This window comes from Acanthopagrus latus, chromosome 11, assembly GCF_904848185.1.
Source record: "Acanthopagrus latus isolate v.2019 chromosome 11, fAcaLat1.1, whole genome shotgun sequence".
Lineage (NCBI taxonomy): Eukaryota > Metazoa > Chordata > Actinopteri > Spariformes > Sparidae > Acanthopagrus > Acanthopagrus latus.
In genome coordinates, this window is record NC_051049.1 from 14,379,923 (window position 1) to 14,407,191 (window position 27,269).

Here is a 27,269-nt window from a genome sequence, read left to right on the forward strand (position 1 = left end):
ATTGAATTTGAAGCGGTGTCCCTGGTGATGACTACCAATGCCGCACAGAGCATCTTCTTCTGTCATTGATCTGTGAGTGACTGACAGGCTGCAACCGGACATGTTGAGACGGTTATCTAACGCCTTGTGTCAAGGCTGATTTAAGTAAAACACCGAAAAAATGAGGGCAGGCGTGGAGCAAGGGAGTGTGTCAGAGAGTACAGGATTAAGCTTTGTCCACATTGCTGTGTACAAAATGTGCATTTGCATCTTCATAAAGCTGTAGTTAAGATCCAGGACCCAGATTTAGTGTATTCTCATCTGGTGCAGTGTGTGTGTGTGTGTGTGTGTGTGTGTGTGAGAGAGAGAGAGAGCTGAGGCAGAGGGAATGTGCTGATCAGGGGGGCTTGAGGAGGAGTAAAGCAGATTTGGACTCAGACCATGTGTTGGCTATTTTTGGAGAACATCCAGATCTCTCCTATATGACATAATACTACACAGGCAGGTTGTAGCGTCCAGTGTTGTGTGTACAGTGAAGATGTTAAGTGGAGTGTGCAGGGTGTCAGGACAAGTTGTTTCATTTATAAAGACTAATACACTAAAGTTATTTTTAATGGGCAGAGTGTGTGTAATATATATATACTGTATATATATATATACTGTATATATATATATATATATATATACTGTATATATATATATATACTGTATATATATATATATATATATATATATATATATATATATATATATATATATATATATATATATATATATATATATATATAAAATGAGCAACTGTTACTAATGTTATCAGTGCTAGTTAACGGTTTTGTCAGGTATTCTTTTCGGACAATGTTTGAGCCTACAAAACACTGTTTTTTACACTGTTTTACTATGTGCATAAATATTGTTTGTTGGGCTGTTGTTTCTGTATACTGCAATGCTGGGCATTGCTCTTGTTCGGATTATGTCCTTTTATTGTTCTCGTTATTGAAAAAGATTTGAAAAATGTTTAACGTTACAGATTAAATTGTGCCCAATTTTGACTGTTTTCTGAGTGTTTTCTCAGTGTGACACAGAAAAGGGCCACAAGTTGGAGATGAACGCAGGCCGACTCAGCCTCTGTACATGGGGTCCATGTCCTCACAGCTATCAAAGCCCGCACTGTAAGTTATCTAACAAACTGACAACAAGGCAAAGGGAACAGATTTGTTGAAGACTTTAATGAGATAAATGACAAATGATCAAAGCATTCCTTGAAAGTAACACAATTGAGTAATGATCAAATGGTCAGAGAGGGCTGACCCAGACCAAAAGTCCTGGCTGGTTGTCAGACTTGGGCAGTAGAGGGGGTGATATGTATAAAATCATCTGTAACAGTATGTAATTTTATATCATGATAACAACATATCGTATACTGTGATTTGACTTGTCAGAAATGTTATACCGTCTCTGGATAAAATATGTGGATGGGAATGTTGGTTGTTGGTTCCGCGAGTGATTTAAATACCTGACAAATCCACATATTTCATCTCACTGATGCACAAATCCTGTCATTCCATTAATACCAATAAGCAGTCCTGCTCAGAGGAGAGATCTAAGGTACAAGTTACAGTAACTTTCATATCACCCATTCCTACTGGGCATATAAAGTCAATATACAGTATTCAGAATAAATGAAAATACATGTGGTGTGCTTCATTTCATGTCTCTTATCAGATTGGAAGGGCTCATGTTCACCCCCTGTAGTTCCAAATAGCCAATGAAATCAAACTCACCTCAAGTATTTGGAAATAAAGTCAAATAAAACCTATGCAATCCTGCTGGGGATGAACATGGGGAGAGAAGGACAGGGGCAGGGGTGGGGTGGTGGCAGGTGGGTGACCTAGCCTTTCGGAGCAGTGTACTGACGCAGGAGAGAGGAGATGGCGCTTGATTCAGTGACCTCCTCGGGGAGAGAACCCTCCATGTCTTTAATGGACGGGTCGGCTCCAGCGTTCAGCAGGAGTTCCACGATGTCTGCAAACTCACACGCCGATGCTACGAAAGACAGAAAGAGGGAAATAATGGCAGAGTTAGGTCAAGAAGAAGACTAAAAGAGTTAGAGGAAGTTAGGTTAGGTTGCCATATGTGGGTTTGATTGAAATTTCTCAACAACCTTTGGATGGATTGCCACAAAACGTGAGGCAGACATTCTTGTAATAACTTCGGTGATGCCATAACTTTGTATCTGGCATCATCAACAGGTCAATGTGTCCAGTAGAGTATAGATACCCGACACAAACCTAACGAGGTACCAACAAGCCGGGCTCGACAAAGATTTGATGGATTTCTACTGCTATTATAATGGTGTGAACCAGGTTTGAGTAAATTTGCCTCTTCTGCGTACTATAGTTTAATAAAGTCTGTACAGTGCTGCAGTTAATGAAAAGCCCATCTGGAGGCCCGGCACTGACACTGGCCTGGACCTGTGCTTCTCTCAAACACTTCATTTCTGCCCCATTGGCAATTTGTGGCCCACTAAAAGGGTCTTCTCTTTCTCTCTGTGTAAGCGGGGGGGGGGGGGGGGGGGAGCTTGCACTTTCTTAACCCAGTTAGCAGGTCCCTGCTTTCCTGATGCACCTCTCGGCCCTCTGGCACCTTGCCCCCCCCCCATCTCCTCTCTCTTGTTCTGAGTGCTCTTCTCTGTCGGTGTCAATCGCTCACTCCTTTTAAAGAGCCGGCTGTATGCTGCGCCATGATCGCTGATGTCAGCAGCCGCGGTGATTGACAGTCAGGCCTTTTAACCTCCAGCCCAGGGGTGGCTGGCGAGTTGGCTGGTAGGAGTGTGTGTGCATGAGATATGATGATACATCGGAATGCATGTGTGCGTGTGTGTGTGTAAGCAAGTGTGTGTGTCAAAGAAACGCGCGAGGCGTGTGAGTGTCAAACACTATAAGAAAGCACTTATCTTGCAGCCAAATCAGACTAACAAAGATTGGCTTATTTTTCCAGCCACGCTTGCAGTCCTCCTCTTGTTGCTCTAAACAGTATTTTATTTAGCCAGCAGCGCGCGTGTGATCGCGTGGAGGTTGTCTTGCCTGGGCCTTGAGCTGTAAAAAGTGGCTGGCCCTCAGGGGAGCCGTAGAGGAGGAGAACAATTTATGGTGAGCAGTAAACCCTCAATTAATCACTTGCCAGCCACTGTGGCCCTGTGCAAAGAGAGGTGGGAATGAATTTTCATTCTCTGCTATTTGTCTCTTGGAGTTCATCGCTTATGTTTATTAGTCATCTTTTTATGCCCCATCCTCGGGGCTTCCTCTGGTGCCGAGTGTGTGTGTTTGTGTGTGTGTGCAGTTTGCCGGTGGGTGATGCAACATGCCCACTCTAAAGCCACCAACAGATGGTCCAGCCACACACACACACACACACACACACACACACACACACACAGGCTCAGAGGACAGGGGAACCGCCCCTCAGGGACGTGTGTGCTGGGGCACGAGAGGGTCAGGGGAGTCTAAGGACCAGTGCTGATTTCCTCTGGGAGGTCTGGCGATTATTACACACACACGCAGAACAAAACCAGACAGGCATCCACACATACATACCAAAGGACACACACTCGCATGCACCCACAGGATACAACAGAGAGGAATAAAAGAAACTGGGTGAAAGAAACTATACAACATAAACATGAGGAATGGAGGACTGAGAGTGCGAGGAAGAGGAGGCAAGGATGACAAATTTGAGACAAATGTGGGCAAAGAGAGGGTGTGCACAGAAAACAAGGTGCTATATATAAATAGAGTGCACACACACACGACGTAATGATGTCAGTGTATGGTAAATGTGGATGCTTTCGTCCCAAAATGAAATATTTACCATTTGAAAAATAGACACATACACTTACAAAAAGCTTTATAGCAGAAAAAAGAAAATACATTGTGCATTTTTTCAAACATTTTCGGAGATTAATAAAAGAGGCCTTCTTACCATAATGTAGCGCTGTTTGTCCTTCATTATCCTGTAAGACAAAAACAAGTCTTAACATCAACAGACCTGTGGCCCAGTGGAAGAATAAAATACCCCAGAGAGTGCAAATTCAAATAATATAAGAAATATAAATCCCTTTTTTTTTGCGTGTAAGAGAAATTTCATTACTTTGCTCGAAGCTCCCAGGAAAACTTTCAGCTACTAGAACACCTATTACCCCCGACTTGATGGTTGTGGATGCAGGGTGCTGTGTTTTCATTGTACCAAAAGGTGGCTTATGAGAAGATGAGATATTGATTTGAGAAACATGTGACCTGCAAAATCAAATCTTTCAACTTGACTTCCAGCTTTGATCAACCCGAACTAACAAACTACTAAAACTCAACATATTACGGTGGAGGTGCCTCCAGCATCGCATATCTAAACTCAAACATCAGACGAGTCCAGCCTCAGATTCTATGTCGGACGCAAAATGTACTTTTTGCCCACCGGTTAAATGGCTAGTGAATGTTCAAAATTTAGCAAGCCCAACAGAATAACATTGTTTACATGGCTGGTGAATGAAGCAAAATCGACTGGACACTTGCATGTTCACCAGCAGTTGGCTGATCTCAACCCATCTCGACCTTTTGTGATCAGAGCTGAATGGGAGGCCTTAAAGAGTCTTACAGAAAGGCTGGTGTTAGTCCATATTTTTCTTATTGTCAACGAATCCCAATGAAAGAATCTGCACTTTAATCAGGGAGTTTCCGTTGAACAGGAGAATATCCCTGCATGCCATTACTGATCAGTAAGGCTGTCACAATATCAGATTTTCATTACACGATTATCGTGGCCAACGGATTCATAATAACAATATTGTTGTGATATCTATATAAATGGTAGAAAAAAAGTATAACTTTGTTTACTGTGCATTTTGTCTTTTTTTGGCCAAATAAAGCATCCTCAAAATCTGAGTTTTCGGAGGTGGAGAGAAAAAAGAAGAAGCTAAGAACAATTACCATCAACTACCTACACTATAAGTGTTTTATTAACACAAGATCAGTATTTAATAAATCACAGCTTATCTTGATTGATGGTGCGACACTCTTACTTGGGAGTGTTAGTACTTTTGAAATACTAATTGTAACTAATAATTCAGCAACTTTTGTTGTGTTATGTATTTGTAAAGGTGTATTTACAAACAACAGCAAATTCAACAATAGCATAGCTTGATTAAAAAAAAGTTGAATCTGTCAGATTTAATGTCAGATTTAACAATAGACTTTAATGTGAACTCTTTTTGTGATTGCAGCTGTTTGTTCGGACTTCCAGAGTAGTTCTTTTGCACCAAGCGCCAGAAATCTCTGATATACCAGACGTGGAACTAGAGCTTGAAAGCTGAAGCGAGTGTCTCTCTCCCACTCTCCAAATTTCACTATATTTTTGCATAATTTATCAAAATATAAATTGATTTTAAAACAAAATGTTTGGCTTTAACGTAACTGTTCAGTTTTCATGAAATTTGTTGACAAAAAGAAAAATATAGACTTTTTACAGTTTCATCTTTGTGATGAATTAACTGTGGAGGCTATAAAACCCTGAGCAGTTTAGAGACAATGGAGAGATGACCGAGTGTCAGAGGGTGACGAGAAAATCCTAGCTGGTCTTTCATCTGCACGTGTTAGTGGGGGGGTGTGTGTGCCGGTTGATATGTAGGTGTCTGTCTTTTGAACAGTAAAAATGATACTTGGGTTCAAGGGGTCAAAGGTAAGGATATATTTCCTCTTAGAACTGTGGACTGGGGACACGCAATGTGTGTGTGTGCAGGTGAAATAAGACACAATATATGACAGGGATCATCAACAGGAGATTCAGTTCTTAATCACTGTTCCAGCCTGCCTTTGCACCTCATAATGATGATAAATGGTCAAACTGTTTCCTCCTGTCTCAGAACATGAGCCGTTGTTGAGCCAAGAACAAAAGGTTTCAAACTCTCAGAAGCAGATTAAAAGCCAGCAGGCGCAGTGACATTTCCTTCAGTGCCGAAAAATGTCACTGCGGTGGAAATACTTCCAAATTACTCAAACTGTTATGGTGAAATTATTCATTAGGCTCTCCACCTTTGCCCTTCTAACAGAACATCCTCTCAGGCACCTTCTTCGTTTGGTTACATCCATGTCCTTCCTGTTCTCTCTTCCAATCCTTCCTCCTCTTCTTCCTCTGACCTCTCTCTCCACCTAACCACACCTCCCTCATCTTTTTCCTTTCATTACCTCATCCACCGTCACCCTTCCTTTACCTCTTCATCCACCTCTCTATATCTTTCCATTCAGTCTTCAGTCTTAGTCCTTTTCAATCCCTCCTTCCCTTTTCCTACTTGGTCCCTTTCCTGTCTTCCTTCTCTAGCTGGGCCCAGTGCAAAGTGAGCCTATTGTTGTGTTTCTCTCTCCCTCTCTTTCTCTCAAGGGCAGCACTTCAGGGACCTGCTGATTGGATTAGAGCTTTCTATTCCCTCCGGGTGGATCACAGAGCACAGATGCAAATCGCCACCAGCGTGGAAAGCGTGCCGTAGTTAACCCAAGACAACAATACCGTCTGTCTGCGAGTCAAATCACAACCTGTGATGTGTAGCGTATATTGTGTCTGTCTCTCACAATGAGAGAGAAAGAGATGGCAGATAGAACTGGGCAATACATTTGTGTTGAGGGGGGAATTTTACCTTCAAGGATACTTATGTACATATAACAAGAGGGCTGTTCTGCCATGTTTAGAAAACAACGAGGGAAAAAACAATTTTCAACACAGTTTTTGTAAACTCAGGTCACTTTACCCTAGATGTACTTGCCTAACCCTAGTTGGAAAACTGGTCCCCAACTAACTGATCTTTAGTCTAATGTCCTCTTATATAGCCTAAGTCAGAACACACACACACACACACATACACACACACACACAAAGGTTTACATAACTCACTTTTGGGGACATCACTAACCTTAACCACCGACCCAAAGTCGTTTTTTGTCAGCTGTTGTCCCCAGTTGGAAAACCGGTCCCCAGCTAACCGGTCTTTAGTCTAGTGTCCCCCAAAGTAGCCTAAGTCAGACACACACGCACATGATGCATGCACAAGTACACGCACACAAAGCCTCAGCACAATGAGACAGTGACAGATGTTTACTGCCGGGGCCAAGTGAAAGACCTTGATGCACACAAATACATACAGTCATAATTAAAGTGTAAGGGGTTTAAGCCCTAATCTAAAGCGGTCGCTAATCTGCAGTCCGTCGTTCAACAAGCGTGCACACACACACACACACACACACACACACACACACACACACACAGTAAGAAGTAAGAAAGAATGAGCATGTATAAAAAAAATGTGCCTTACCTAACAGCAGGAACAGAACTGACAGATGAAGGAAAAGAGAAACTACAGATACACCTGCATGTTTGTGGGCAAATATGGTGAGTGTATGTGCACAGCGTACATGCTTCGTGCATGTTCATGTGAGGGGTCAGCGGCCTGTCCTCTCAGCATTCCCTAATGCCCCTGCGTCCTGGACAGAGGCTTGATGGAATCACAGGAAATTGGATTGTCTTCCATTTGCTTTGGAGGCAGCCTGGAAGAGACACTCCATCCCCTCCCATCCCACCCCCATCCCACCCCCATCCCACCACTCACCCCCAATACCTGCAATACCCCCTGTTCCCATCCCATTACTGAGGCATGTCGCACCGAACCCCTTGCTTTTACATGTCATCCAAAGTTTCCCCTTGCGGTGCAGAAATGCTGGGCTGGATGTCAGCAGAGTGCTCAATAAAGCAGCTGCTTGCACAATACCAGCAGCAGCAGCAACAGAGATCCAGCACTGTGTAGTGTATCACCCTAATGGGGTGGAGCAATATGCTTAGGAGAGGCATGGATAGGGATTGATCTATTAGTACAATTGCAGTTTTGCTGAATTTAAGTTGCACCAATCTATCATTTCTACCGCACGAATGATGCGAAGCAAGATGGATGGACGAAAAAGACAGCAGATCAAGGATGTGGAGAGATATGAGCACATAGTTTCTCTTTCTTTGGACTAGTTATTTCTGATCTATAAAGGAATAAAACTACAAAAATAAGACAGACACTAAATGACTGTGTCTACATATTTGTACCTTGTTCAGTCAAATTATCCGTGAGGAGCTCAGGAACGACCATGCAACCCAGAGTCAGACTGACAATAAAACATTAACCGTGCAGTAACTCTGTTGATCTGCAGAGTACACACGATGGGACTGTCACTGATGCTCACTTCTGGAAAGTGCTTCAGCCTGTTTCTCTCCATCAGCCTGCCTTTGTAGACCTCAAAGGACAGGTCTAGAAATCTCTTAAGCTTGGCCTGAGCTGTTTTACACCAGCACTGAGTGGAGGGATCAAGAGCATATCAGAGAAGTTAAATCTGTCTGGGGACACAAATACGACAGAGGTCCCTTGAGTTCTGCGTCACTCTGTTTGTTCTGTGTGGAATCTTCCTACTATCTACTAATGGTAGAAATGAATTGTGTATTTTCAATAGCACCTATAATCAAAGCGGTACAGAACAGTATTGGCACACGATGCCTTCATCAGTGTCTTTCACTAACAAATGTTTTTTCTGGAATTAAAAAAAATATTACTTAAAAAGGTGCTGGAATTTAGCATCAATAAATCATGACTACAGTAATTTTGAGACATTAGTGTAATTACTGTAAACAATCAAGTACTTAATCAAGATGATTGGCATTCATCTTGGCGACATCACAAAATGGGAGGAGCGTTTCAGTCTTTTAGAAGGAGCAGTGCAACAATTTCAGAGTTTCTTGTTACAGGGCAGATTAATGGATTATCTGCAAATCTGAGAGAAAATCTTCCAACATGTTTCTTAAAAAGGTGCAACCATTACAACTGAGTATAAAAAGGCTAATGTAGTTCCTCTAATGACCACTGGCTGACTGTATTAAAGGACGCATTAAGACTCTCTCTTTGTTCTGCAAATCCAACACACGCTTTGCAAGGAACTTAAACTCTGCTAGATCTGTTTCTTTCTCACTATCATATACTCTCTTCAACAAACTTTCTCCGGCCTTTTCTTCCTCTCTTGCTTTCCCCGCCTCCCCCCTTTTCTCCCCTCACTGTCCCTGACAGCAACATTAAACAAGTGGGGAAAAATGGACAAGCAATTATGATTTATGATCAATGCATGCAGCAGCTGCTGACTTTTATAATGACAGTGGTCGGGGGAGGGAGAGAGAGAAAGAGAGGGGGGAGAGAGGAGTGTGTGTGTGTGTGTGTGTGTGTGTGTGTGTGTGTGTGTGTGTGTGTGTGTGTGGAAGATGAGGGGTGAATCGATAGGCGACTGGGATCATTGGTATGCAGATTCCAGCAGATAGCATTATGATGAGCAGGTGCCATTAATCAGAGAGCAGAACACAGATCTGAGTAAGATGGAGGAGACGAAGACCTCCTTCATCAGGTCCCATCTGTAACTGGAGCAGCTACTGTGGCACCAACCTCATGGACCAAACAGAACCAACTTACAGCACCATACTGGTGATTCTGCACTTTTTAAGTTTTTGGTGATTATAAATTGCATTTTACAAGTACATACAATAGGATTTTAGGATTGATGTATGTTATCTATTAGGGATGAGCTAATACATCATTATCTGCATCTGTTCTCTATCTGTAACCACACTCAGAACAGGTGAGGCTTAGTGGGTTACACTAACCGGAAAGTGTTAATTATCCTAACCAAGGAGGTTATGTTTGTTTGATTGTTAGTTTGTCAGTAGGATTAAATAAAAACTACTCAGCAGATTTCCATGAAACTTAAAGGGAGGATGGGTCTCTGCCCAGAACAGACCCCATTAACTTTTGGTATGGATCCAGATCAAGGGACAGATCCTGGAATTTCTCTCACACTTTACGAGATAGGGCATTCTACTTTATTTTCATTAATTTCACAGGGAATAATACATGCATCATTGAAAAAACTGGTGAATTAAGATGGCTGCTATCTATTAGTGAGTGCAGATGGGGACTGTTGGGCCTTGGTGGAGGTACGCACTCTAATGAGTGTCATTCAAGCATTATCTATTATAAGAGTATTTACTGAAGAGCCTCCAAATTTAGCTTCAGACTAATGTTTGGACCATAAGAACTATTTACAGAATGAGATTTGTATAAACGTAATTGTATAAACTTCAGTCAGCAACCAAATGAGGATTTTCCTTCATCACGATTAATGATATTTACCAATTTTACTTGGATGGCACATGCACTCATTAAGAGGAAAATTACCTGCACCGAGTACTTGCTCTACCCTATACTCTGTAACAAAGAACAGTGAGTCTGTTTCATTTCATTATTAGTTGTTTTATTACCACATAAAAGCCCCAGTTTTAAAATCCTCCCTTGTGGGTGATGCATTTGAGGAAAAACTCTTTGGAGAAAAGTCCACCAAATGCCATGGTCCACCATGATGTCCATGTTATTGTAAAACATGTTACACAGCAGCTAACTCATGCGTAATGTCAACTAAAGATGATTGGTAATGAATGTACATGCAGAATCATCACTGAAATCCCTTGAGGCAGCTACAAAGCTATTGCACAAACACATGTACATGCACGAGTCCGCCCCTATGTTGGCTGTGTATTGCTCTGTGTGTTTATGTGTGTGAGAGCTGGGAAGGCCCCCTGTGTTAAAAGGATCTGCAGACCGGGGCCAGCCCTAATTGAATCTGGGTCTCCTCTCTGAGCAGGGAGAGGTAACCTTGCCACTCAGCGTGTGAGCACTGCCGCCCATGGTCAAATTAGCCTGACGCCAAAACTCACTGTCCTTCACACAGCCTGGGAGTGTCCTTCAGTGCCCCGGTGGTCCCCCATCCCTTCCACCCAGCTTACACCAGTAGCTGCCATCACAACCTCAGAGTCTGGTGAGGAAATACTGAATGAGTCACAGGTCCAGAGCTGACAAAGGTCCTGGAGGATGCCAGAGATTATAGAGATTTATGGTGTCAGCGTTGTCAAGAGGCTGAAAAGTGTGACGCGCCTGATTTCAGCACAGGTCGCCCACCCAAAAACAACTCCTGAACAAACGCTAACATGAGCATCTAAAGCCATGCTAGCTCTTGGTGCAAAACCTCCTCTAAAAGCTTGAACGTTTACCCAGAATGCTCAGACCAGATGAAAGAAGCATTGCTTTTCCTCTAAAGCTCTCCCTTCTCTCCACCCCTGTTCTCCTCATGCACATCTTTCCTTCCCTCCCCGTGTCGCCAAGCTCGCTTGTTCCCGTGGGACACCTTAGCCTCCATTAAAGCCATCAGAGAGGAGGATAGGGTTGAGACTGAGAATTAACATCGCCCGAGGCCCCCGTCTGTCCTCCTGCGGCTCATCGATGATGTTTAAAAAGAAATATATGAAATAAATAAATACATAAAAGAGTGTAATCTGAAAATCAATGGCCAGGCGGCGGGGGCTGCGGCTGAGGCATTTGGAGTGAGGGACTCATAAAGCTGAGTACTGCGGGAGACTGATGGAAGGCAAAACACTTACTTTGTTTATTCTCTCTCCTCACCCCTGTCCCCTCCCCTCGCTGTCTGTATCCAGCTCTCACTCTCTCACTCCTCACTCCCCCCTCTTTCTGTCTGAAATGGTCGAGGACAGCTTTAATGCTCCTGACAATTTATGTGGATGGTTAAGAACGATGGAAATCAAATAGTTGAGTGTAGGCAAGGCCCAGTGAGTGGCCAATAAGAAAGAAACAACAGCTGATGATGGCAAAGAGGACTGTTACCTGCTGGAATGGCTCTTTAGGCTGCACTATTACTGTCAAGTCGCTGGCTCTTTTCTGAGTGCTCATATTATAGATTCATAACTGTATCTATGTCCAATAGGCCCTTTTAACACAGCGCGGCAACAGCTCTCATTTCATCGAGTCGAGCTAATGTGCAGCAAGTACTAAACATGAATCCTGTAAGAGTACCTTACAGTGTGACTTGTAAAATGTCAAGTGGTGTGTGTGTGTGTGTGTGTGTGTGTGCACGCACCTATGGTGCGTTTTATGCGTGTATTACACTTTTCTGAGGTTTTTCGTATTTGCCTGAAAATGGTGACCATTTAAAGTACTGCCTGAGAGATTTTATCATCCAAAAGAAAAACAAATAAACATTAGAAACACTAAAGAAATTTGGCAAGAGCAATGAATTCTCCTTGTGTGGCAGCTGGATCCGTGAGATCATGTGAACATGTGTGCTCGCAAATCCATCTCACAAGCGACGTGCTAGTGGCTGAGCACAGTGGCTTTGAACCAATCAGTGTTCTTTGAGGAACTACTACCAGCCACAGGGGTCATTACAGTGTCACGAGCAGCGAAAAAAGGAATGTTCATTCGAAAACTACAATGGCGGCTCCTCAAGAGGTCAGCGTAGATGCTGCTAGCATCTATCAAAACTGGAGGTTTCATTTGTTAAAAGAAGGGCAAAGAATGGTCCCAAGGCTTTTCTTGATGAAGAAGACGTTTTCACTCCTCTACCAACTGACTTCATTAAAAGTGTGATTTACCAATTGGCTCCTCTGGTGGTAACGCTCTCCTGCTGTTACTCTGATTTTGGCTTTTAGGAGCCAAATGTTACCATATTTGTAGCTGGGGAGGATACTGACTGGATCTGACTAAGAATTCAAGACATGTCTGGGTCGGAGAGGTAGCATACCCTACTGTCTATTCTACTTGAGAGAGACCAACATCAGGCAAGCACGCCAAGAGCGCATCAGAACACCACCAATACTGCATTGTGAGCATTAGCTAATGGTGAATTTCCAATGTGGATGACTGGCCTGATTTGTAGCCACAAGCTACAGTTTACCAAATCAACAACATCATTATACCGCTGGTAGATGATGTTGTCTGCCGTAGAAATGAAATGTTGTTGTAAACATATATCATGGATAAGTTGCTTGTATTGGGAACTGATTTTGAATACAATCTTGAAATTGGCTATACTTTGTCAGACTTTATTTTTGCCCCTACAGTTTCTATATGAATTGCATCAAGTGGTTGCTAAGAGCAAATTGTCAGACACTCCAAATAAACACAGGATATCTGAGGCAGCCATCATGCATAAGCGAATATGTTTTTAAAAGCATGTACATCTCCTGCCTAAGCTTTTTATGCTGATTGATTTGTCACATTCCCCACTAGACCCAGACAGGTGTTAGGCACACGTGTCATAGTATAAACAATAAAATATAAAAAAAAATCAGCATTGTGTGAAAATATATATCGTCATATCGTCCAAATCTAACAAGTATCCATCTTATATCTATGTTTACCTACGCTATTTCTTTCTCCATCCCATTTTACTCTCTCCGACTCTTTGATAATTTCCGTCTTCTTACTTTCCCACCTTGCTGGCTTCTCTTTCTTAAAGACCCTATAGATTCTGGGGAGGCTGCACAATTACAAACACACACACGCACACACAAACACACAGACAAACACACACGTAAACACACATGCGCACACACAATTATGACGAATCTGGCTGGATATTTGTTATGACTGGCCTGACTGAGCCATTAGTTATAGGAGGCAGTGCTGGGAAAGGGGAGGGATACAAACGTGTAATAATGCCTCCACCATAGAATTTCAATCAACCACCCCATGGTGTGTGTGTGGGTGTGTGTGTGTTTAGCACTTTGATCACACAAGTAGTTGACACCACAGTAGAGGACACAGATGAGAGGGTTCAGTGTTGGCAACAACAGCAGACTGAGCTTGAATTCAAAAAGCTCTAAAACACCACAGTAGAGCTGTACATTTAATTTTTGATGAATGTTGCAACTTTGGTATGATATATAATGGATATCGATAAAGGTTTATTATGCTTTTTCATGAGAAATGTGCATGAACAGATGCTAATGCTTCAGATTTGTTCATTTTGATTAAAATGAAATATGTTTCCCTGACATGCTTTTTGATTTGTGAGCTGAGGATTTGGCACAAACTGAGAACTGAAAACTTTATGGCAGCCGTCTTAAACACTTTCTGCTTTGAGAAAAAAAGGCAGTCTTATGCTATTTGGTAATTGCAGTGGTCCATATTTATAAAGTCTGACGTTTTATATTTTTTCCATTCATTCAACATGCAGTACATTGCACTTTTTTAAAGCAATGCTGGATTATTAAACTACTTAGCGAGTACGACAGTTTTCTTCAAGAGAGGCAGAAATGCTCAAACGTGTTTTCATCTTAACTCTTTTATTGGATTTAATTTACAAGATCAAGATTTATGTAAGATTGCAATATCTTTGGGTTTTTTCGACTGTTGGTTGGATTAATCAAGTCCCACTGGGCAATGGAAAACTGAGATAGGCATTTTCCACTACTTTTTGATGTTATACAGGGTTAAAGATTAATTGATTACATTTAATAGATTGATTTATGATGAAAATAGCTATTGGCTATAGTCTGAGCTGGTGAAGCAGCCTTGGCTGTTAATTTACCTCAAGATGATATTAACGCTTTATTATTCATATCAGCTTAACAAACATTTTGACTGTATCCAAAAATGTGGACATTAAAGAATCAAGAACCAATATCTGTATTGTGTGTGATGCTTTACACTTAAAAAACTAATGGGGTTAAATTATGGAACGATACAAATACATTAAAAAAAAGTGTGATTTGGATTTTGCTTTCAAAGGTATGGTTTACAAAGCTATTTTTGAGTGTGATGACTTTTTCGTTGTTGTTTTCCTTCATATTTCTGGTGGCTCAACTTGTTAAGAATGTAGAGAAGGCATAAATATGAACATAAGAAGTATACAGTAGCAAGAAAACAAATACAATCAAGTCAAGAGTTGGGGTTCCACACAGTCATTAATTCAGTGTTTGAGTCCATTATATAGGTGAATCCGCCTACACAGCCCTCATTGATATCAAATCAGTGGTTAATACCTTAAAAGAGAGTTTGCCATTACAAATCAGCCACGCTGTCGTCTGTATACAGAGCGCCATCTATGTGCTTTACACGCAGGCCAACAAACACAAACTGTAGACTGTAGACCAGACAAACTGTTAAATTTTCTACACATCAGACTTAAAAACTGTAACATTTTAGAAAATGAGGAGACGATATTCCAGTATGACACACACTGCTCTGATATCCCTGCAGGTTCTACATGCAGACTACGTGTACGAGACTTGTTGTGCTCTCTAGCCACCAATTGTAGGCCGCCCAGTCAGATATTTATTACTATTGATCTAGCTGGTCCTGGCTGGAGACTTTTGTTCTGCCGGCTCGAGGCTCTGACCTCAATTAAGTTATGAATTTCTATCTGATAGACTGGGAGCGCTTGGGGCCTGCCGTGGCCGTGCTACCACGCTGGATTAATTAGAATTAGCGGTGCTGCGAGTCGCCCTCCCCGCCTCATGGATCATGTTGTTTTAATACAAAGTAGAGGCGGAGAGGCGAGGGAGGGATGGAGTGAAGGGGATGGGAGCTTCGGGGGGGGGGAGAGTGATGAGGAGAGGGGAAAGAGAGAGAGACGGACAGAAAAGCAAAAAAAAAAAAAAAAAAAGCAGGCATGAGTCGAGTAAAAGCATGTGAGACACGTCAACGTTATTTTAAACCTTAACGATGTTTCCTTCCTGACATTGTGTCTGTGTTGTGTTAACCTGCATCTCACCTGTCCTTCCTCATTGTCACACTAATCCCACCTTTGTCCCTCATCCTCTCAGTACTCACTCACACATTGTGTAAATCCACTCTGGCCCTGCCTTTTCGACTCCAGTTTCCATGAATGGGCACGTCCTCTCTATTAATGCATATCTCCATGGCAACCCTACAGCTTGTTGGGAGGGTTAGACGAAGGTTTGGGATTTCCTCCTGGAAACCAAAAGTTGTGTGTGTGTGTGGGAGATGAGGCTTAACTGCGGGTGTGGGATTACACCGTCTGGACAGAGAATGACCACAGGGAGAACAGACACACACACACAAACACGTCTAGACCAATGAAAGGTCAGAACTCCACAACTGTAGGCCACACAAAAGGAAACATTATTAATTAAAATCAACAAATATACAAGACTCCCAGATTATGACTGGGCAATCTTGTTTTGAGAAACTGCTTTATATGCTTCCACTAAGAAGAATTAGATGATAAGACTGATACCACTCTTGACACTCAGCCAGCAGACAGTTAGCTTAGCTCAAAGACCACAGCAGGGAGAAACACCCAGTCTGGCTCTATAAAAGCTACAAAAGAACTTGTAATGTGTAAAAAAACCCCACTGAGATTCCCTCTTAGAGGTTCTTTAAAGAACTTTGGTAAAATATGGACACCAATATTCTCTGTCATAGACACTGTAGATATCAGGTCAGATGACTGAGTCTGTTTAAACAGCATAATTCTGTCCATTTTATTTTATAAACTAGAAAAGTTGTTGTTGATATCATGTCAGAAAAATGCTCAAAATTAAAAAAAAGAAATTTAAACATCTGCGTTTCCATGTGACAAAAGGCCATGCTAACTGATTGAAAGCTAGGAAACAGAAACTCAGCGGACCCAGTGGTGATTTGATTTTGTCCACAGCAAAATTATGATTAAAATCATATCTGATCAGAATAAACTGAACAGGAATATGAGCTAATATTCAATATCAGCTGTGGGCATATACTTTGGTCATTACCCATAAAAGTTTGATTCAGCGTTTCAGTCGTATCGTCTTTAAAGTAAAAGATGACCAAACTCTAATTAGTGATGACTTTGTAATGTGAGATCTGTTTTTACCGATATGATGGAATGCCTTACACTGAAGCCTCATTAATGCTCTTAAAAACATTCTAGCACACAGACTATAAGTCCAGTGTTTAAGCCTTAATTTCCATTATTACGTTGAGTGAGCTTTTACTGCCATCTTTCCCACAGTTTGTGCCGTCTGCCCCACTTTCTCTGTGTGAGTGAGCAGCGAGTGAGGACGGGTGGAGGTGGGGGTGGGGTTTAATGTACAGTAGCAACACCAGGGCCTGATCTACAATTGGCAGGTGGCAGAGCTGCGATCTGTGTATTCAGGCACACACACACTGCTACCTATTGTCGTCCCTCGCTGCCTTGATCCAGGATTAACTATCAAACGAGCCCTTAATGCAGGTTACCAGGGTTTGGGAACACTTCTCTAAAACAATCAGTTGATTAAATCAAACGATTTTCCTCCTTTGCCAAGCAAATAATAATACTTTTTGTTTAAACTCTCAAGCCCCCCCCCCCCTTTTTAATCAACAAATTAAGCATAAATCATGTTTGATCTTTATTTACTGGTTGCTCGGCAGTTGGTAGAGGTCAAGAGAGATTACTGGTCGCTGTAATAGCTTGCAAACAACCCAAACATTCCTCTATTCCTCTTATGAACACACAAACAACCTCCCATACTCTTTGTTATGTGTGACAGAAGAATAAAGTAGCTGGTAAGACTTTTATCTTTCTCTAATATTAAAGAAAGCCACTTACATTCTTTGCTACACTTCTTCTTTGTCGTTCTTTCCCCGCTGACTTAACCCCAAGAAAAACAAAACAAAAGGATGTTCGAGCAGGTTCTAATGAGAAGCACATCGCTCTGTAAGCTTTACACGGTGAGATAATTTGGCATTGCGACAGAGTGGTGTGATTTAGCTGACTATATTTTTCTCTCAGCCACCTCTTTGCCACCTCATAAATCTGCTCCCAGTAACTCCGCTGCAGAGGTCCAGTGTCTTTAATATTCAGTCATCTTTACAGCCAGCTTCCTCTAACACCTGAGAGACGTGCAGGTGGAGAGGTCCAGATCACATGAATGCACAAGTGCTCCAATGAAACATCAACCTAGGTTTTAATTCCTTTATGTACACATATTTGCTAATTTTCAAAAGCAGAACAGGATTTGAAACAACTGAAAAACACCCGACATCTCTATTATTATTGTCATTATTGTCATCTTCTGTCTGTTTGCTGCAATACAAAAGTTTTACAATTAAAGACTCACTCAGAATCATTTCCCTCCATGCTTCTTTATGAAAAACGGTAAAATCAGACAAAACTCCTAAAGTCTGCTCAAGTTCAGACATCCATCATCACTACCTGGCCAAAGATTTATGCTTGCATCTTTGACTGCTGAAAAATCTTGGCACATGGGGAATATCAATTTATACTGTAATGACAGATACACGACTGTAAATACATTTTACAAAAGGACAAAAGCCTCTGTCTATACATCAATCCTCCCTCCTCTGCTGTCATTATCTTGATATGGCTCTAAATCATTAGTGAAGTGTTTTGTAGTTATCCCACTGTTAAGTCTTTTATGAACCATTCGCCGCAAATCCACCCGTCCCTGTGGGTATTCAAAACAAAAAAGGGGCCACGCATGACCACAAAAGAGAAAGTCATTTGTGAAATGTCCTGATTATGTGGGTTGTGCAACGTAAAACAATTTGCCTGATTACTTCCAATTGATTCAGCCTTTACAGTTAAAGCCTCAGCATGCAGCCCGGTGAACTGCACTGTGTCGTGCCTGCTGGGCAGGGAAGAGGAGTAATTTCTCCGATGTGCAGCTGAGCCAGCTTACCGCCGGAGCTAAAGCCTCCTGGATGCTGCTAAACCTCTGGGAGGCTAAAGACTAGGCTAGCTACCAGCTAACTCTGTCCGCTAAAGCTCTGGGGGATTTGTCGGTGGGACAAAGTGAATTAAAGGTGACCTTCTGGAAGGGATGGAGAGAGAAGAGAGAATCTGGAGATCTCACTGTTGGCCTATTTACATGTGCACTTCTAAAACAAAATACAGCTTCAAGACCTTCTGGTGGAAGAGAAAGGTTCAGCTCATCTTTGTTCTTCAGCAGAACGACATTCAAGAAGTCAGAATGAACTGGCCTCTGATGGACAGAAACAAGAACACAAAACCACCCTTGTTTTTAAGTTGCTGCACTGCATTAATGTTTATGTTCTTCCAGCACCTAAAAAAACTCCAGCTCTCCAGTTTAGTAATTAATGCGATTATAGGGGTGTAATCTAATAATATAATAGATATCTGTAGTCCCGCTCCAGTTCTGGGCAAGTCGCTGTTGCACAATGTATTTTCCTGCAGAGGAGTTCTTTCATCGATCTTTTTGAAAAGCTGAAACCTAATTCTGGTGTTTTCAGTCCATATAACATAGGTCAAAAACTAATGGGAGCTGTTGTTACTGCTCTGTCTTTGATAAGAATGAAACTAGAACGTATAGCAGCCTGAAACTGGTGCGTGACTTTGGTTCTCTAAAGCCAATAACTCCAAGTAAGACACTCCAGGTAAACAAAGAAGTTGTCGTACACACACACACATTAAAAAAGGCTCATTTTGCTTCTGCTCATTGATTTACCAATAAATTATCACATCAGTCACCAACTCAGATTAATTTCAGTAAGGGATTTATCAGAGGATCCCCTCTCCTGACAGAGATGGCTGCCAAAAGCAGACTTTCCGCAGCAACCATCAGGTGAAAATCTGACTTCGATGGACAATAACGCTGTAGAATTGGTGCTCACCTGACCGTTGATGTCGGCTTTGTGCTGCAGTAATACGGACACCAGCTCCTTGTGTCCTCTGTCGCAGGCCCAGTGCAGGAGAGCCCGACCCTGAGAACATAAACACACCAGACGATTACTGGCACGCTGCATACTTAAGATGACGTGCAAAAAGTTGTGGAGTAGAACTGGAACACCTGAACAGCACTGATATGTTTACTTTAGCTTTATTGCAGGACACACGAGGGGCACCCTCTTTCTCCACACGCATCTCAAGTTCATTTCCGTTTTTTTTAATTTGCTTTCAGACAAAATAAATTACGCACAAACATTCAGAACTCAGAATCTGACCAGTGGACAGAGTGACAAGATATGTAGCCTGCTCTGTGTATGTGTGTGGGAGTTGTGTGTTTCGAGAAGAGCAGTAAGGTGCAAGCAGAGATCGAGGACTTGCGCACAAATTACAGTAACCTGCACATAATCTGCAAAGCTTGATTGATAGGACACTGTGCACAAAACAAGAGCAGCCCCCTGATCAGCAACCCCCTACACTATCTCTCTCTCACACACACACACACACACATTTGATCCTTTCCTAAGGTCCAAGATCCTTGTTCTAATAAAACCACGCAAGCTCATTTTTCAGTGAGGCCAATTAGGTAAAGCAAACTCTCCAAGTCCAGTTCGGTTGCTTAAATCATATTGATCACCGTGGCTGCATGTTAAAATGGATACTTATGAGCTAGGCCAGAATACCAATAAGTTGGACTCTCTCTCTCTCCCTCTGCCTTGCTCTCTCTCTCTCTGCCCCTCTTTGTTTCTTGCTCTCCTCCAGGTGTGCTGCCGCTGACTGCTGGCCACGCTTTCACTGAAGACTCACAGTTTACCGTTTCCATCAGGATGCTATGCACACAAATGTTTAGTTGGAGTTTGGTTTACCATTGTTAAAGGGTAATTCCAAAGTTTTTAAACCTGGGTCTGAATGAATACTTACAAAAAGTTTGGGTCTACTCGCTGTTTCCCCTTTACCTCGCTCTTGCTTCTCTCCTGATATTTTCACATAATAACTTGGTGAATAAAAGGTTCATTTCAACTTCACCAGAGTTGGTGATTGTTGAATTGGTGGAAAGACTAACCAAGATCGTTTTTATTAAGTTAGTTTTGTTTCTGTTGAGATGCTTCCAATAACAATCTGCTTGTGTAAGTGTAAAAAATGACCCTTTTATAAAACAATGAATGTGTCAAAGTTAAGCATTTAATGTTGTGATCGTTTACAGAAACATTCAAAGTTTGGGCCAGCCTCATAATTTAGAAGCAAGTGCATTAAGCAGGGTCTCTGCTTATCAGGGCTAAAATTAGCCAGAAAGGTAAACTACAAGTAGTAAATGTTAAGCACTTCCTTCTCAAGGGGGACAAATTAATGCTCATTCCCATGTTGAAAATATTAGCAGTTACTAACAATAGTAAAGGAAAGTATATCTCTAGCCACACATATAAATGGACTCCACAAGAATACTTTGTCAGTATTACAGTACAGTATGTATACAAAATGTGCTCCTACTTTATGGTGCTACTCAGAGCAGCACTGTATCCCCAGTTCAGGAACTTCTACTCTGTCACAACAGTTCATGTTGTTGTAAAGCACCTACACCTGAAAAGGTCCTCTAATTAATGACATAGATTTAGATGTAACAGCTTAGCTATTTGTAAAACTTTACAGCAACTGTTTTAAATCATTCAAATAAAATTACATTACATTAAAAGGGCCGTGTGGAACTTATGTGTTGTGATGGAAGCTGGTCATTAATTCATGTTAGCATACTCCATTTCTTAACTAACATTAACTACTGGTGGGCTACAATCTTTCAAACTGAAGGAATGTATACACAACTATAAATTATATTTATGTTGCTTTAGAACTGATCAGTAAAATGTTTTATTTGTGGTCAAAACCTTCATTCATTCTTTTGTGAAGCAATAAAAAGAACAATTATTTCATTTATGTCAAAACTATGGACAATGTTTGATAGATTTTTCATTGAAATAGAAACTGTGTCCTTGTTTTGACTCCTCCCCAACTTACATTATATGAATTACATTCAAAATAGCATAATCTGACATCATCACCTTCCTCCTGTTTTTTTCATACAGAAGAAAATGTAGCTGCTTGTATTTTCTTTTTTATTTGACTAAATATTGTATTCACCTTTTGGTTTCACTGGATTTCTGTTACTTAAATACAACCATGATGCTAAATGGGTGCTGTTTATTAATTAACCTTTAAAAAAAGAGCAATGTGGAAAATGCATGAAGCATGTCCTAATGTGTTTAAAAATTCTCTACACACTAGCAGTCTAAACTGGTATTTGCTCTGTTGGTTACTACTAGAATATATAACACAGGTGAATATTTGGTCACACACCCAGAGTCTGAATAGAGTTGCTCTGCTTCTCTCTCTGGGCTGTAGAGGCAGATCAAGCGTCTTGCTGATGTGAAACTTCACCACTGCCCTCTGCTGTTGATCAAGCTGAGCTGCAGGTGAGCGAATGACAACAATGGAAGTCGGCAGACAAAGCTTTCTCTGCTGGGGTCCCTCAACCATCTGGCCTTTGGCTGGGAACTCACCAGCCGACCCGTCTGCTTATCTGAAGAGCGGCTGTGATGAAAGAGAGGACGGGATCAAGCCATTTGGCCTGGACGATAATGAATCCAGGGCAGATGAATGGATTTCGGGGTCAGTCCAGAAAACACCTTGCGATGGTAATAGCAGTTCGCACAATTTACACATCTCGGCCTGAGGAGCGGTTCCCATGTGTTGGTGGCTTCAGATTCATTGAAACCATTATGTAACGACGCCAAAAAGAGGCTGCGTGAGGCATCCCCTAGTGACCTGTACTTTCCATGAAGTCCCTCTGATTATTTTCACCTGCCCTTCTGCACAACAGGTCAGAGCACATGAGCACAACCCTGCAGCTGGCAAAGACACAGTGACTAAATAAACAACACTTCAGCAAGGTAGATCCCTGCACCCATGGACAAATAAACTGTTGGTTTCTTTACCCCTTAAAACTGCTGTTACTCACTTTCCGAAATTATGACAGTAATTGCAACAGTGCTGTTGTCATGGTAATAACTCACATGGCATCAGTAAGGTTTCACTTAACATATCAAGGCGCCTTGTTTTGTAGTTACCTCTTCATCTTTAGTATTGACATCCACTGTCTGGGAGCTGATGGCCTTGCTGATGTGGTCGATGTTGTTTTCTCTGCAGTAGTCAAAGATGTTCTTGTCCTCTTCCCTGAGAGTGATACAGAAGACAGAGAGAGAGCAGGACAGTAAGCCAGTCATTTTTTTGGCACATCTGTGAATCAGATGACTTTCTTTGGTTTCACTTGCCCTGATTTTGAGTTACATGTCGGAGACTTCAGGAGCTTCTAGATCAAAACAATGGAGATGAATGGATTTCATTTCTTAGAAATTAACAGCAGCATTTCTTCACACATTCTGTTTCCTGGTTTATCTGAATAATATGCAGACCACCAAGGAGGCTATGTTTTTGCCTGTGTCCGTTTGGTTTCATTTCCACAAAACTTGGATGAAGGATGGATCTCAGCCAAAAGTAGACCCCATAAACTGCTGATTCGGATAAAGGGGTGGATGCAAGTTTTTTTTTTCTCTCACTTTCTTTAACTGTGTGTCATTTTTTTTTTTCAATTTTTCACGTAATCATGCATATCTTGATTGATGAAATCATGTGTATTTAGGTGGCTGGTATCTTGGCATACAATTTGATGCTAAGCCAAAATAAAATCTAGGGAATTTAGGAAATTTAAAGAATTTAGGGAATTTAAAGATGTATTATTTGATATTGGATTAGGCTTGATTGAATTTAATGGGGACTCTTTAGCCTGTATATGGTCTAATGAATGCCATTCTAGTTGTAAATACTTTCTGCTGAGGTCACAAACACAAACGGTTTCAGTGTGTTCTGGTTGTGACTCAGAGTCACATGGGCACTTGAACAATGTGAGCATAACAAACAAAATCCCACTCACCTCTCGTGTACCGTTATTACAGAAATCTCAAAACATGGATGAATATATGGAAACAACTACCAGCATGGCTAGATATGAGACGAGTGAGAAAATATGTTTTCCTGTATAAGGTGAACTGACCCTTTAACTGTCTTGCAGGTCCATTCAAGTGTGCGCACATCCAATAAAGCTAATGCCATGCTTGTGAAGTATTTAGTCATCAAACACAGATATCACGGGTAACATTAAAACATAACTGCTCTGTCCGTCTCATACTGAAGCAGCAGCCACACGTGCCACATCCCACGGGAACGCTGGCACGCGACACACACACACACACACACACACAGACAAGCAGCACCATCCCACCTCTGATAATATCTCTGTCTCTCTAATCACCTCCTGGCATTGGGGACAGGAGTGAGTGCTGGGGGGAGGCAGGGTGCAGGGATGCTGCTTCTGCTGCTGGTGGTGGTGGTGGTGGTGAAGGAGGGCTGTTGGGTGAAGGGGAGAGAAGGGGTGAAATCTCATTTAGAGCTTTACGCCTTCCCCTCCCCTCTTACCCATGCCGGCCATTCAGATTAATTGAATTTAGTGCGCTATTGTCTGACTGAAACCCCGCATGCCCGCCGCTTTACCACTCCCACGCAGTAAGTCAGTCATCCTCAAGGCCAAATCCCCCACTTCCTGTCTCTGCCGCCTGCCTGCTCTGCTGCACAGCACACACCTAACTCCAGTCACGCGGGAGACACTGAGGCCGGTCGTCCACATAAACACTGAAGATGTCATTTAGTTTTCTAGGGCTGCAACTAAAAGTTTTTTTCATGACTGATTAACCATGAAAATATTCGGCAGATTAATCAATTAATCGTCTATAAAGTGGCAAAACTTCCCAGAGCCCAAAATGAACAAACAGTCCCAAACCACGAGACTCTTCATTTACCATCATAGATGATAAAGAAAAGCAGCAAATCGTTGTATTTAAGAAAATGGAACAAACAAATGTTTGAAATGACTGAAATTGATGGATTGATGCCAAAATAACTGCCGCCTAATTATTTATTGATCTACAAATTGTTAGAGCCCTGTAATTTGACACTATCATAATTAGGTTGAAGGTTCAGTTACCTGAAACTTCCTTTCTGGCTATCTAATTCATGCACAAAATGCAACTTCAAGGATTTCAACAAGAATTTCCTGCAAGACCACACTCACTCACTAACGTCAGAAAATATTGTATACTTTTATGAAACAAAGGAATTCACCTTCAGGGAAAAAGAGCAGTGGGGCTGTAGCACACAATGATTAAAGCTTTTTTTAAGGTTGTCACACACTGATTACATTAATGACAAACAACGATGTGTCAGGATCTGGACGCAGAGTTGAAACAATTAGTTAATTAATCAATTAGTCATCAGTAACAACTTGGTTTATGGATTCATTGTTTAGAGTCCTTTTTTTAAATGTAATAAAGACCTTCGTCTTCATTGTCTTCATTCTGATGAGTATTTTTCATCATTTTGTAAAGTAATTTGAGTTTTTTGGCATTACGGTATTTTTGCTTATTACAAGTTTCCACCGTGTGTTAATAAAAAAACGCATGTGAGTGCATTGAGTTCTGGAGGAGGTGGCATGTGTCAACTTGCTGTCAAGTGGGGTAAGTGAAAAAACGCAGTTAGTACTGGAGTGTGGATACTGTGAAAAATGAGTATTGAACCATTTTTCAACTTTTTTTTCTGATTCAGCAACAATATGCATCAATATTTATTTTGGACTATAATATTATTTATATATATTATTTATCTATATATTATATCATTACATCATTATAATATTTTTTGGACATCATGAGTTGGAAGTGAACCTGGGCTACCAGTGAAGACTTAATGATTGGTACCTGCTTCACTACTTGAAATACTTTAACACCCCCATTTTCTGACATTTCATTGACCAAATGATTCACTGAGAAATCTGCAACTGACAGATTAAAAAAAAAATCTGAGCCCCTCACAACATCTGCTAAATAGTCACCCAGGTATGTTCATTTTTAATCTTTTTAGGGATGTCCAAAAGCATTTTTATCCTGACTTCTTTGAGGTTAAAGAAAAGGTGACTGTTTCTAAGGCATTTGAATATCTATTGCAGTGGTTCCTAAATGCAACACCGAGAGGCAGATGCAGGTATGCCATGTGATTTTGTTACAACTATATATTAGTGCAGCATAAAACTACACAACAAGTAAGGAATGAGTTTTTCTAATACAGAGGGAAATTCTACACCCTCAAAAAGTCCTTATAAAACCCTGTGTACAGTGTATTGGATAACACGTGTTAGGTTACAGGTGTGCCTTGGCAGTTTGGCCTACCCTTTGGCTTGCCTTGGGCAAAAGGTTTGAAAAACACTGATCTATCCTTCTCGCATGTATTAAAATAGCAACAAACAAACACAGTTGGCAGCGTTACTAGCCACCATCTGTTATGTGTGTTTGCTCATTTGGCTATGTGTAACTGCCTGAACAAATACAGACATTTGATGTAAAGAACAATAATCAAATTAAAGAAACTTCACATAGTTACACCGGTGCTGCTGCCCTCCAACATCAACTCACAGCTGGATTTAACTTAAAGCCACCCACAGTGGAGATGAACCAGTCTGACTCACATCAACGCATTTAGTTGTTTGCTGATACAGTTTGAAAATCGACACAAACAGCAGACACAGACAAAGTTTTTTGTCTGCTGTTTGTTCTTTAATGAACCTCTGTGCTTCCCTTTCTTCGGCTCTTCATCTACACGCCTCTCTCCCAATTCTCTCATTCCTCCCCTCCCTCTTCCCATCACCTCCTCATCAGCCTGTGATGAATTATGAATAACTCATTACACTTTTATCACTGCTGGTTATGTATGAGCACATTCATTTACATACTCCTGATTACCAGTGCTATGTTTATTCATGAGTCTCCGCGCTGGACCACACCCACTTCCCCGTCTGATGGCCATGGTGACCCCAAGTGTCCCTGATGTGTGGCCACCATCCGTCTCCCCCGGCAACTAATCAATAGGCCAGCTCATCAGTCTTTGGTCGATGGTCGGACAGAGGCAGCCTGACGGGCGCATGACACATGCTCACATCTATAAAAAGCACGAGCACACATTGAAGTGTGTAGTGTACGGTTATATAACGTGAACAAGTTCTAAAATAAGCTGCCATATGAATGCACACACAGGACCAACACCTGTATGTGGTCCATAACACAGTGATAGTGCACATGTATCCACCTACACTGAACCCCAGCACATACACACACACACACACACACACACAGGCTATAAACAAACAAATGATTAATGTGTGTCCTATAAACGACGTGACATCAACAGCCCCGCAATGCATGCTGGGAAGGTCATAGGCTACTCTGTCATCACAACAACTGGGGTACCAAAGGTTTTGTGCGTGTGTGTGTGTGTGAGAGAGTGCTACAAGCTCACGTGTGTGTCCAGTCTGGTGTACTGGCAGATATGTCCTTCATCCATCAGGCTAAACTGGCCACAGTGGTGGAGAACACTCATCTACCTGGCCTGAGCTTCACACTGATCAACATCACAACCACACAATCCATCACGCACGCACACACACACACACACACACACACCTACACAATCTGTCATCACATTCCGTATAGGACCCCGGTCGACCGCTCTCAACATGGCCGAGCTCCACGGAAGAAAGAG

General features: G+C 41.7%; 1 protein-coding gene across 1 annotated transcript in view; it reads right to left on the minus strand.

Annotated features, from left to right (window-relative positions):
- Nucleotides 1-1,185: 1,185 nt before the first annotated feature.
- acbd6 (acyl-CoA binding domain containing 6) overlaps nucleotides 1,186-27,269 on the minus strand; it is a 32,598-nt gene continuing 6,514 nt past the window's right edge. Inside the window, exons 5-8 of the mRNA XM_037114175.1 lie at nucleotides 22,697-22,802; nucleotides 19,526-19,615; nucleotides 3,958-3,988; nucleotides 1,186-2,022 (exon numbers count right to left, since the gene is read on the minus strand). Of these exons, the coding sequence (XP_036970070.1) occupies nucleotides 1,868-2,022; nucleotides 3,958-3,988; nucleotides 19,526-19,615; nucleotides 22,697-22,802 (382 nt within the window). The 3' untranslated portion in view covers nucleotides 1,186-1,867. The remainder of the gene's footprint in view (nucleotides 2,023-3,957; nucleotides 3,989-19,525; nucleotides 19,616-22,696; nucleotides 22,803-27,269) is intronic.